At 42.9% G+C, this 12,213-nt stretch overlaps 1 protein-coding gene across 1 annotated transcript; it reads right to left on the bottom strand.

Annotated features, from left to right (window-relative positions):
* Nucleotides 1-5,627: 5,627 nt before the first annotated feature.
* RFK (riboflavin kinase) lies at nucleotides 5,628-11,280 on the bottom strand. The gene is made up of 4 exons (XM_070431473.1): nucleotides 10,901-11,280; nucleotides 9,761-9,912; nucleotides 7,180-7,282; nucleotides 5,628-6,850 (listed from the first exon to the last, which is right to left on the bottom strand). Exons 1-4 carry the CDS (start codon nucleotides 10,980-10,982, stop codon nucleotides 6,720-6,722), a joined length of 468 nt encoding a protein of 155 aa, XP_070287574.1. The 5' UTR covers nucleotides 10,983-11,280; the 3' UTR covers nucleotides 5,628-6,719.
* Between the last annotated feature and the right edge of the window lie 933 nt (nucleotides 11,281-12,213).

The following is a 12,213-nucleotide window of genomic DNA, read 5'->3' as shown; positions in this document are numbered from 1 at the left end:
GACTGCGATCCACAATAAGAGAAAAAATACACACCAACACCTATTTATAAACCTGAAGCACAAGTTGCAGGAAACAATACTTATCTAAATTACATATCTTGTATCATGCTCTAATGAAGCTGATCAGAACCCACTAGTTGGATTTTATGACACACCGTTTAAAAACTCTGGGTTAAGGGAAAGAGCCCAGCCCTACCTGGCTGACACCTGAGCTTGCTGAGCTTAAAGTAGATTCTTTCTCTGAATTTTCCCTTCTGGGGCAACTCAATTGCAATGTCTGTGGTGTGTCCAAAGGTTCCTCTAGGCCAGGGGTGGGCAACCCCTGGCACGCGTGCCAAACATGGCACGCCAGTAACTTTTGCTGGCATGCGAAACCCTCTCTTATAATCTTCCATTTACAATTTTTTTCTTGATATTGACTTTTTTATTTTTCAGATAAATTCAGTGTAGGTGCATCTTAGAAAAATAAATAATTTTACATAACAAGTTATCTTAAAGACCATAGACATGGATTGACGAGAGAGGGGAAGAGCAATTTCTATGCCTCTGCCTTAACTCTCCCTGCCTTCCTAGATCCGACCAGTATTTTGGTTTCATCCACATACGCTTGTGAATCTTTGTTCTCAGTGATGAATTTTGTTAAGTCTCATAATAGGAGTAGCCTGACGGATGAAAGTAGTAGCTCGTGCACATCTCTGAAGGTCATGAAATACAAACCTGATGTAAAATCTGTCATCAGTGAAGCAGCAGCAAAAGTCCCACTGATAATATCAAACGGAGTCATAAAGTTTTCTGTCAGACTATCAGTGTACATGTATACATTAAAAAGTAAATGTATTTTTCATCATCATATACTGTGTTTTTGTCGCTTGATGAATTTTATTATTTCTTCAAGGTTCTTCACATACACCTTAAGAGATATCAAGTAGGCGTAACATGTTCTCAAAAAATTAGGGCTGGCACGCAGAATTTTGAGTCAGAGATTTTGCTGGTTTTGGCACGCACTCACAAAAGTTGCCCACTCCTGCTCTAGGCTCTTTAGACCTGAGCTTCTGGATATTCCCTTTGCCCCTCTTCTGAGTCACCTCGCCATTCCAGGCTGCCACCTTGGGTAATTTCTTCCAGGTATGGCTCCAGACACATCTGCATATCTGGTCCATGGAAAGCACACACAGTGCCTCCTTCCCTCTCCCCCTCCACCGAGAGCAAATGTGCCACCTTCTCCCTGCTCTGTTGCCTAAAGCCAATATAGCTAGTTTCTCATACAATCCTCATGTCCCTCCTCCCAATGGGCACATGCTCTGATAGATATACCCTTGAAGAGGATAGACAGAGCATATCTCCAAAGGAATCCATCCCCCTTCAACTCCACTCCTCTTTAAGTAGGAGGAAGGAGAAGGGCAGAACAGGATTCCTTCTCTTAGCATGAACTGGGTTTTTAGGGCTTAGTATTGCAATACAGGGCATTTAGCATTATCTACTGCAAAGATTTTACCCTTGACAGGCTCTTCCAGGAATAAGAAGAGTTTCACATTCACATGATTTTACAGATGGGTGGGCTATGGATAAGCGGAGGGAATAGGGAGAAAATGAGCACAGGCTTGGAATCTGGAATGATCAGTTTGCAGATTTGTTGTCAAAGTCTGTGTATAATAGAACTGTGCAGGGGGGAAAAAGATGGATGTCAGTGAAATAACTTACAACAAGTAGCCCAAGGAGCTTGCCAGGGGCTTAGGGCTTCAGCCTGGACACTCTTCCTGGACATAATTGACTCTCCAGATCCAGTCAGTGCCCTGGATCCGTGTCACGTCCCGATTGCCCCAGAGCCAGACCTTGTTCCTGCCCACGGTCAAGAGGATTAAGGGCCAAACCGGTTTGGCTCAGTGGAAAGAGCGTCGGCCTGTAGACTGAAAGGTCCCAGGTTCGATTCCAGTCAAGGGCATGTACCTTGGTTGCGGGCACATCCCCGGTGGGAGGTGTGCAGGAGGCAGCTGGTCGATGTTTCTCTCTCATCGATGTTTCTGACTCTCTATCCCTCTCCTTTCCTCTGAAAAAATCAATAAAATATATTAAAAAAAAAAAAAAAAAAAAAGAGGATTAAGGGTATGCGTTTATGAACTTTCTGCCTTTCTGATGCGTCTGCCAAAAGTTTGATCTCCAGTTTTGCTAATGCTATCCTTGCACCCAAAACATTCCGGCCAGTAGAAACAAGAGACAAGCACAGGGTGAGCTGCCATGTCCTGTGAAAGCTGCTAACTAGTGGGCCTCGAAATCACCTACCACTCCACCATCCATAGCTCCCCAGGGCTCATGGGCACAACCCCAACAGGGACAGGCAATCACGCCTGAGTCTACTAAGACGGTATCCCTCAGGAAAGAGGTTGAAGACCTGGGTTCCACACTCAGCTATGGCATTTTCTCCCTGTGCAGTTTGAGTCACTGAGTTTCTCTTTGACTTTCAGTTTCTTCATCTGAAGTGTGGTAACATCTAACTGATAGTGGGGAACCACGAAGTGACGCAAATAAAGGCACATTGAAGCTCCTGTTGTTACAAACGCTAACACTTCCCATTGGTCAGTAGATGAAATGGAGAGAATGTAATAACCTGTCTCTTGAATCTCCATTGACTTACATACTATTTCTGAAATTTCAATGTATCTGTATTTGACTTCTAAAACTGTGTTCTTGGGTTTTTGTTAATTCTCACTCAAGGATATTTTCCCATTGATTTTTAGAGAGTGGGAGCTGGGGGGTGGGGGGGAGACACAAACATCGATGTGAGACACTTGGATTGGCTGCCTCCCGCACAAGCTGGGGATCGAGCCTGCAACCAAGGTACATGCCCTTGACCAGAACTGAACCCAGGACCTTTCAGTCCGAGGGCTGATGCTCTATCCACTGAGCCACACTGGCCAGGGCTAAAACTGTGTTCTTACAAAGAGCATGATATCCTCAATGTAGCTAAGCTGCTGTAGTAATAGATATTTCATATTATCCATTCCTTTGCAAGACTGTCTGAAAAGGAAGAAAATAAATGTTCAAAAAGGACAGAATCTGAACACTCTCTTCCATCTTTTAAGACTTCAAAAAAGTATTCAAATTAAATCTATAGGAAACAGTAGAAAACAGGTCTAGCTGGTCAAGCTGAGGGCCAGGTGAAAATCCTCATTTGGAAATATGGGTGGAAAAGCAGAATATTATTAGGGGTTTTGGGGTCCAGTAGATTCAAAAACATAATAAAAAACTTCATTTGACAGAGACACTGTACTGATGTGGGGAACTTTTAATAAATTGAAAACACCAGTAAATCCATAAGCAAAACAACTCGCTGGGCAGCTATGGAAAATACTTTGAAGGCTCAGAGAGGCCTCAGGGACCCTGACATTCACCAGGAATTCCCATGAGTGACTCAGCAATAGGTATTTGTTTAGTGGATCCAACCCACACCAGGAAATTCCCCTCTTTAGAATTTATGTCCCCTTTGCTTCCAGAAAAGTGCTTATGGTGTTATTATGCATACAAAATGAAATGGTTGGCATGGAAATAGAGAATGGGAACCTTGAGGGAGGAAGAGGCAAGTAAGCTAATCAATTCAAACAGAAGTTTAAGTATAACCTAGCAAAGGAGGCCTTTAATCAAATGCAGTCTTCAGTAGAACCCACAGATATAAAACAGTTAAAGTACACAGGGTGAGCAGGGGCAGAGCTTCCCTTGCTTGCCCTTCATCCAGGGCACTTCCAAGAGGCCCTCAGGATCTTTGCAGAACATTTTGAAAATCAGTTTTGGTAGTTATTAGAGCTCCTATGATTGGACATCAGCCCTGAGCTTCCCACAAAGCAAGATAAAAAAGGTTATATACTTTTCCTTCTTCTTCAGATTAAGAAGGTTTTATCAGTCTCTGGAACACTCTAACTTAGCGTAAGAAATGCTTTTTTTGAATGGCTGAAAAAGTGCATGGACAGCATGTACTCAGGTTATCATTTCCTTCAGAGTTAGACAAGGGTGCTAGATATGTCTTTTTCTTTAACTGCCCAGTTATCTAACCACCTCCTTATGTGTAGAGAATTGTCTCCCACTGTATGCGTCTTGGTGGAAAAGCATGTCTCTGGCCAGAACCGGTTTGGCTCAGCGGATAGAGCATTGGCCAGCAGACTCAAGGGTCCCGGCTTCGATTCCGGTCAAGGGCATGTACCTTGGTTGCAGGCACATCCCCAGTGGGGGGCGTGCAGGAGGCAGCTGATAGATGTTTCTCTCTCATCGATGTTTCTGGCTCTCTATCCCTCTCCCTTCCTCTCTGTAAAAAAATCAATAAATATATTTTTTTAAAAAATAAGAAAAAAGAAAAGCACGTCTCTGTACAGAAGCTGAAACAGCCAGATACTCAGTTTCCCAGCCCCCATTGCAGCTAACACTTGAACAGGTGTCCAAAGCTGGACCAATAAGATGCTGATCGTATAAAGATTACTTTCTGGAACAGGGGCAGCCAGCAGTGTGGAGGATGTGTTTCTGGTGGCATTTGGTGGGACTGCAGCATCTTTGCTCCGCACCAGTGGCACTGTCCTCAATGAACTGGCTCTGTGGTGTGACTTTGGCTCCGGTTCTGACCCTTCGGTTCAGAGGTCCCCTTTTCTCACCCAGTATCCAGCTTTCCTATCCATTTTCTGAGCTAACCATGATTCTCCCAGTAAATTCCTTCTCTGCTCAGATCAGCCAGAATCCATTTGTTACTTGTGACCAGATTCCCAATCCAAATGGTAATAACATACGAGGCTTAGGTCTGCTATGGAAAAGACAAAGGATGACACAGTGCACTGAATATCTGTTTATAACTTAGAACTCAACTATATGGGCTCGTTGGACAAGAGTATGAGAGAGAAAAGAAACTTATTTGTTCAGTTATCCTTGGCTGCCCAAAATCAACCAAGGCCACTACTGTCCCCTAATAATGAAGCCTTAGCCAAAATACACAAAAAAATAAAAACCTTGATTCCCAGCTCTAGTCAAGCATCATGAAGGAGACAATCAATCGATGTTCCTCTCATATCAGTGTTTCTCTTCTCTCCCTCCTTTTCTTTCCACTCTCTAAAAAAAGAAAAAAATATCCTTGGGTGAGGATTAACAAAAAAAAGATACATTGTTTGCCATGAATTTATCCATGCTTCCCCTTCTCCAACATTAACTTTAAATATTATAAACTAGAGACCCGATGCATGAAATTCATGCAAGAGTAGGCCTTCTTTTCCCCAGCTGCTGGCTTCCCTCTGGCACATGAGACCCGGGCTTCCTTTGCAGCCCTGGCTTTGTCCGGAAGGTCGTCTGGTCTAATTAGCATATTATGCTTTTATTAGAGATATCTAATATTTGTTAAAATCAGTTCTCTGTGCAGATTAGGGAAATAGGATTTGTAATAAGTTATCTTTAAAATTATCTTCTATATACCTTTGTCTCCATCCCAACCAAATCTGGTGTCAAAGTGAATAATGCAATCAATGTACTGCTTCTGGGGCCCAAAAGACTCTGTAATCAATCTCTTAAGCATCCAAAGATTTTTAACTTCTGTCAATATAAACAAAAGTCTCCAGTGATCAAAAATCACTTTAGTTGTTAGGAAGAAAAAACGCACAGTATGAACATTATGAAACTAAGACTTTATTATTTATAGTTTACCCCCAAGCTACAAGCACTCTATCATTAAATAACATGTGCATACACAATTACAACAGTTTGCTGCATTATGTGAATATACCATCACATTAAATATAAATAATTTTCTATTTCATAGCTTAATTGGCTCATAAACAGTTTCCCTAGGAGGAAAAAAGTGTTTTGTGTTCTTTAAGAATCTGGCATATATAAATGAAGTGCTACATGTTCACTTAGATTTTGAATAAACCTAAAGATGAAGCTTTAGGGGGTTTTCATATATTGAACGCTGGAATGATGGCGATAGATGCAATCCTTTGCAAGTCAGAGGATATTCTAAATGGAAAAAACTTGACATGCGATTGTGTAAAGGAAAAAAATAATCAAAGTCAAGAAAAAATGTTGAATATCTACTCTTAGAGAACAGTGCTATACAATACAAAAATGAAACCTACAAATTCAAAATACACTCATTTTAATGTTTTAAAAGACAGACCAAAATAACTGATAGGCAGAGAGTCCAGACCAATCATAGCTGAGGCAGATGTAAAAAAAAAAAACCATGATATAATGATTTGACCTCTAATTTTCCATAAAGAAAATTAGTCATGACTAATTAAAATTTCATGAGTATTTATGTTTGTAGTAATATTTTAATGCACAAAATATAAAAAATACAATGTGTGAGTTTTCCCTCTTAGGCTTATAAGATATCAAACCTGTTTTAATACATTTACTTTTAAAAGCCTTCTGTTTAGCAGCACATGCTATACAAGTACATACACGCTAGTCTTTTACTATAATTAGTTTTCATTTCAAACTAGTGACTTGTCTTTTTACCCATAGCTTTATACATTTCATTTCCCTTATAAAACACTTGATATTTCTAGTGGTAAATTTTAGTCAACATATTACATAGACAAAATCTGGATTTTTAAAATGAATATTGTTAGTACTGTAGCATGATGGGTTTAATTGAACATGAAGCATAATAATAATTATGTTGCACTGCTTAAACTAAGTCACAGCTGTAGGATTTTAGAGAACAATGAATGAATAAGTAAGATGATTTTTCATCAGTGGCCATTCATTATTTTGCTTTTCGGAACCTGGAAGAAATTGTCTTCTTTGAGTTTCAAATGCTCTGGTAAATCTAGTCGTTTCTTAGCTTCCTCAATATCACCTTGAATTGCTGAAATAAGTGACTCTGCGAAAGAATATAAAGATAATGAGAACTGCTGCTATACTTCTTACTACTCCTATGTTCAACCTCTCCAAAATACTCCCCTCAAGGCTGGCTGTGTCTGTGGAACAGGATAGTTGTCTAGTAACTGTTCTACCCATTCTTCCAGACTTAAGTAAAAAAGAATAATTCCTCATATGGTTGTTGTGAGGATAAAATGAGTTAATCCATGTAAGGCACTTAATACAATGCCTGGCACATATTAAATGCTCAAATATTATCTGTACTGCCATGGTTATTACTAATAGAAGCAGAAGTAGCTGCAACAATACTTAATATAACTAAGAACTTACCTAAAGAATCAAAGTTCTTTTCTGGTCTGAGGTAGCCAGCAATGGCCACATTGAGGATTTCCCCATAGAAGTCCTCTTTGAAGGTATGCATGATATGAGTTTCCTACATCAAGAAATGTTTAGAAAAAAAATTATTACCATTCCATTTACAGAATAAAGCTGAAATTTGAAATACACATATTAATGGTGGAATAATTTAAATAAAACAATCAACCCTGGTTAGATCTTGAAAGACAGGTTAAAACATAAATATAGTTTTTCCTGAATTCTTCCACTGTTCCTATTCCTGCCCCTGGCCTCACATGTAAACATTAGTAAAGTAGAAGTTACACCACAAATCTAGCATGATCTGCTGCTTATAGAAAAAACATCATGCAGCAAAGTAATTAAGAGTCTTACCAAGGTGAAAAAACTGAGCAAAGACATCAAAGAGGGAATCATTGTAAAGTATTAAGAGATGTTACCACTAATAGAACTAGCTCTAAAGTTAACCAGGATCCATGTGTCTCTAACACACTCATTTCAGAAACTTTTGAGGGCTATCCAAAGCTGAAGACTGATGTGGGGGGTAGAAGAGCCCAAGCAGGTTCCTGATCTAGGAATGATGTAACAAATGGGTACAACATGTGTTCAAACAAAATGGTGCAGGGGGTAGAAGCAGCTCTGGAAATCTGAATTTAGTAGGTGCCTATTAAAAAAACACACAAATCTGAGCTGAAAAAGCAATGTAAAGAGCAAGCAAATGCACAAGGCAGTTGAGGCTGGATTGGGACGGTGGCACTGGGAACTGAGAGGGTTACACAATTTAGAAACATGTAATTTGAGACTAGAAGTATATTTTGAAGTGTGTAACTTAAGAAAATTTAATCTATAAAGTGATCCTTTAAATCTGAAGCAGCTGTTACAAATCAGCTAGGAGGTATTACTAGGCTATTCATTAATAAAACTGAGATAAGAGCAATTTATGCCTAATATGACCTACCTAAAAGAAATCAAAGACAAAAATCTGAGTAACTCTTTCTTACCAAACATAGCAAGTTCACCCTGAACTTAAAATAATTCAGACCAAAAACAAAACGAAATTTGCAGATTTTTCTATTAAGGTAAGTTTTCTTTTTTCTCTTATATAAAACTAGAGGCCCAATGCACGAAATTCATGCAAGAGTAGGCCTTCCTTTCCCCGGCTGCCGGCTTCCCTTGCAGCCCCAGCTTCCTCTGGAAGGTTGCCTAATTAGCATATTATGCTTTTATTATTATAACCTAGTCTTTCATAATCTTTTGAGTTTGTTTGGGTGGGGCAGGGTCATGATACTTTCAGGGCATTAATGTGGGCTCTCTCCAAGTGTCCCTAACTATAACTGCATGCAAATTAATGGTGTTGATGGATTTTATGAAGCCCACTAAAAGAAAGAGAACTGATTTAAACAATTTTTAAAAAGAAAATACGGATATTAGAAACTTTACTTAAAGCTCTTATTAGAGCTTTGGTTTTGTTAGATAACTAAATCATTTGTTTATATAAGAATTGAACTTAAGAGAAGCAAGGAAGTAATGTAGCAAGAGCACTAAGTTAAAGTCTCAGGTCGCACATTTGGCTTTTAAAAGGATACCTTAACCTCTCTGGAGCTCAGTTTTCTCATCTGTAATTGAGGGATGAGTTAGAAGAGAAATGGCAAAAATGTCCACTTTCCCTAAATTGATATACAGATTCAATGCTATGCCAATCAAAATCTTAGGATTCTTGCCCTGACCGGTTTGGCTCAGTGGATAAAGCGTCAGCCTGGAGACTCAAGGGTCCCAGGTTTGATTCTGGTCAAGGGCATGTACCTTGGTTGAGGGCACATCCCCAGTGGGGAGTGCACAGGAGGCAGCTGATTGATGTTTCTAACTCTCTATCCCTCTCCCTTCCTCTCTGTAAAAAATCAATAAAAATATTTAAAAAAAAAAAATCTTAGGATTCTTTTTAATGACAGAAACTGAGGAACAAATATAACCAGAGACATAGAAGCACGGAACAGACTGAGGAATCATGGGGGGTGGGGAGACAGAAAGAGATTAACCAAAGAACTTATATGCATATATGCATAATCTATGGACACAGACATGTGAAGGCCTGCGGGGGGAGGAGGGTGAAGGGTGAAATGGGGTGTCACTGGGGGTGGGGAAAGGGGGAAGGGGATATCTGTAATACTTTCAACAATCAACTTTTAAAAAGCTTTAAGGCATATAGAAAATAGTAATAGCTCAAGTCCTTCCTTATCAGTTAGTTTAAATACACATGGATTAAACTCTCAAAAGGCAGAGATTAGCAGGATGATTAAAAAGATAAGAGTCAACTATACACTTACAAGATTCACTTTAGATCCAGAGACAAAGTTTTAAAATGAAAGGGAAAAGTTACAGTCAAATAGTAACTAAGTGCTTCACTTTTAAATCCTTCAAGTGTGATGCCAAAAATTTAGAATTTACACTATGTTGTGATACCATTGACACAGTCCATACCTCTGTATGTATACCTAATACTGCATATTACTCTAAATCGTCATCCCATTTCCAGTTACAGAGTGAAACACATTCTTACCATGGACTTCTTCGTGTTCTTGTAGTATGGGTTCCATCCTATGCTCACCACCATCTTATGGACTTCTCCGGTTCCCACACTGGCCCATCCGTAATAAATGCCAGTGGACACATCAGCGGGAAGATTATCGACCACTTGTTCAGGAAAGTTGGCTTAAAAACAGAAGTAAATATTCTGAGTGTTAAGAGTTTCACAACCTTTATAAAAATCGTACCCAAAGCTAAATAGTTAGGTTCAAAAGATTCCTAGGGCTTTTTCCTATGGATCAATCATACCATTTCATAGTCTTTTTTTTTTTCTTTTGTTTAATTCTTTGTTTAAAGTATTATGCATGTCGTCGTCGTCCCCCCCCCCCCCCCCCCCACTGACCTCTCCCCGGCAGTTCCCATCCCCCAGCACATGCCCTCACCCCCCTTCTGTGTGTCCATGGCTTCTGCTTATATGCATGCATACAAGTCCTTTGGTTGATCTCTTACCCCCACCCCACCCCACCCCCGGAGGTTGGATGAATTTCTCCTCTGTAGGTGGCTAGGTTAGGAACAAGGCATCACATTACTCTTTGGAAGCAGAAGGAAACAAGTACCTGAACAGCTGGAATCTTTAGACCTGGTCTTTTGGAATCACTTGAAATACACACATGTCCCTAAACTCAAAGCTGCTTTCATAGGTCTGGGGGCAGCCCTGACTGAAACGAACGTAAACAGACGAAAAAAAAGAGAGACCTGTGTCTCATCCAGCTGCCTATGTTATCACTTGGGCACAATCTAATAATAGATTTTTTTTTTTAAATAACCCTACAATTGGCTTGAGAATTTAACCAATCTGCCCAAATTACGATTCCTAACGGGCAAGGCTCCTGCCATGCTTGGCAGCTCTATCACGACAGGTTATAGAGGCGGCAAAGGGGGACCCCAAAACCCAGCTCCCGCTTCCTGCCCTCTCCACCCCACAAGCCAGGGGCCCGGAGAACCCGAAGCCACGGGCCAGGACCTCCGCCTACACAGCGTGGGAATCGGCAGAGGGGAGGGCGTCACCTCGGTCCGCAGCCGCAGCCGCAGCCCCAGCCCCAGCCCCGAGCCCCGACTGACGTCCCGCTCCCACGTGACCCGTCTCGGCGGCCCCGCGCCCTCCCGCGCTCACCGGTGGGGATGCCCAGCTGCTTGGAGCCGCGGCCAAAGCCCCGGACGACCTCGCCGCGGCAGAAGTACGGCAGAGGCTTCATGACGCCGTCCGCTCGGGTCTCGGGCTGCGGCCCAGTCCTCAGGTTCGGAGGAGCCGCCGTAGAGGTGGTGCCCGGACCCCCGGACCAGCCGGGGGACGCGGGCGGGAGCGCGGCCGGCGGGCCGGGCGGGAGCACAACGGGCCGGGAGGCGCCGAGGACACTCCGGGCGAGTCCCTCCCGCTGCTGATCCAACAGAAGCTGCCTGGCGACTGGGACGCTGTGTGTCCGCCTCGGGAGCGGCGGGGACGGCCGGAATAAATGCGATGGTGGGCGTGGAGGGCGGTGGGGGCGGGCCTTCGCGGAGGGACCCCCAACCAATCGAGCGCCACGCGCCTGCGCAGAATCACGGTCCGGAGGAGCGGAGCGCGTCCGGCTTCCGTAGCCCCGCCCACCGAGGCCCCGCCTCCGCCTGGACCCCGCCCCCGCCGTGGCCCCGCCTCCAGGCCGTGCGCTGCTTCTGGGAGTTTTCCCCGCCCAGGCCCTTCGAATTGCGGCGGGGACTCGGTTTTTTCAGCCTGGCGGCTTTGAAGGCGCCGTTCAGGGACGGTAATACTAAGTGTTTTGTGTTTTTCTTCCCCTTCCTCGTTTTCATTAAGATCCTGACGCCAAATAGAAACATTCTTTGGGTCCTTGGCAACCACTCGATTGCTTGTCATTCACCACTCATCCCGCACTTAAACATTTGTTAAAGTTCCAAAATTCCAGGTCAGAGATCACCTCTTCAAGAGGCCTTTCCTGCCCTGGCCGGCCTGGCTCAGCGGATGGAGCGTCAGCCTGCAGACTGAAGGGTCCTGGGTTCGATTCCCGTCAAGGACACATGCCTGGGTTGTGGGTTCGGTCCCCAGTAGGAGGCAGAGGCAGCCGATCAGTGGTTCTCTCTCATCATTGATGTTTCTGTCTCTCCCTCTTCCTTCCTCTGAAATCAATAAAAGTATATTTTAAAAAATAATAATAAAAAAACTTAAAAAAAAAAAAGAGGCCTTTCCCGCCTGCCTGCCCTAAGTGGCCTCCATTTGACTGTGGTCTGAAGTTCTATCAGAAGGTGAGCTCCAGAGGCGCAGGGCCTGTCTGTGACCAGTGGAAGGCTACAATGATGCGGTTCTGCACCCCCGCACCCCAGGAGGCACGCAGCCTCCTACCCACGCTCCCTCCTAGGCTGTGTTCTAGCAACTTCATGACCCTGATGAAAGGCTTGATCTCCGCTGCAATGCAAATCCATGAGCCTCTGGCC

The sequence above is a fragment of the Myotis yumanensis genome, unplaced genomic scaffold (assembly GCF_028538775.1).
Source record: "Myotis yumanensis isolate MYYU_CA2020_CCGP unplaced genomic scaffold, mMyoYum1.0.hap1 SCAF_12, whole genome shotgun sequence".
NCBI lineage: Eukaryota > Metazoa > Chordata > Mammalia > Chiroptera > Vespertilionidae > Myotis > Myotis yumanensis.
The sequence above is the reverse complement of the archived record's forward strand: the minus strand, read 5'-3'. Positions and strand labels throughout refer to the sequence as shown.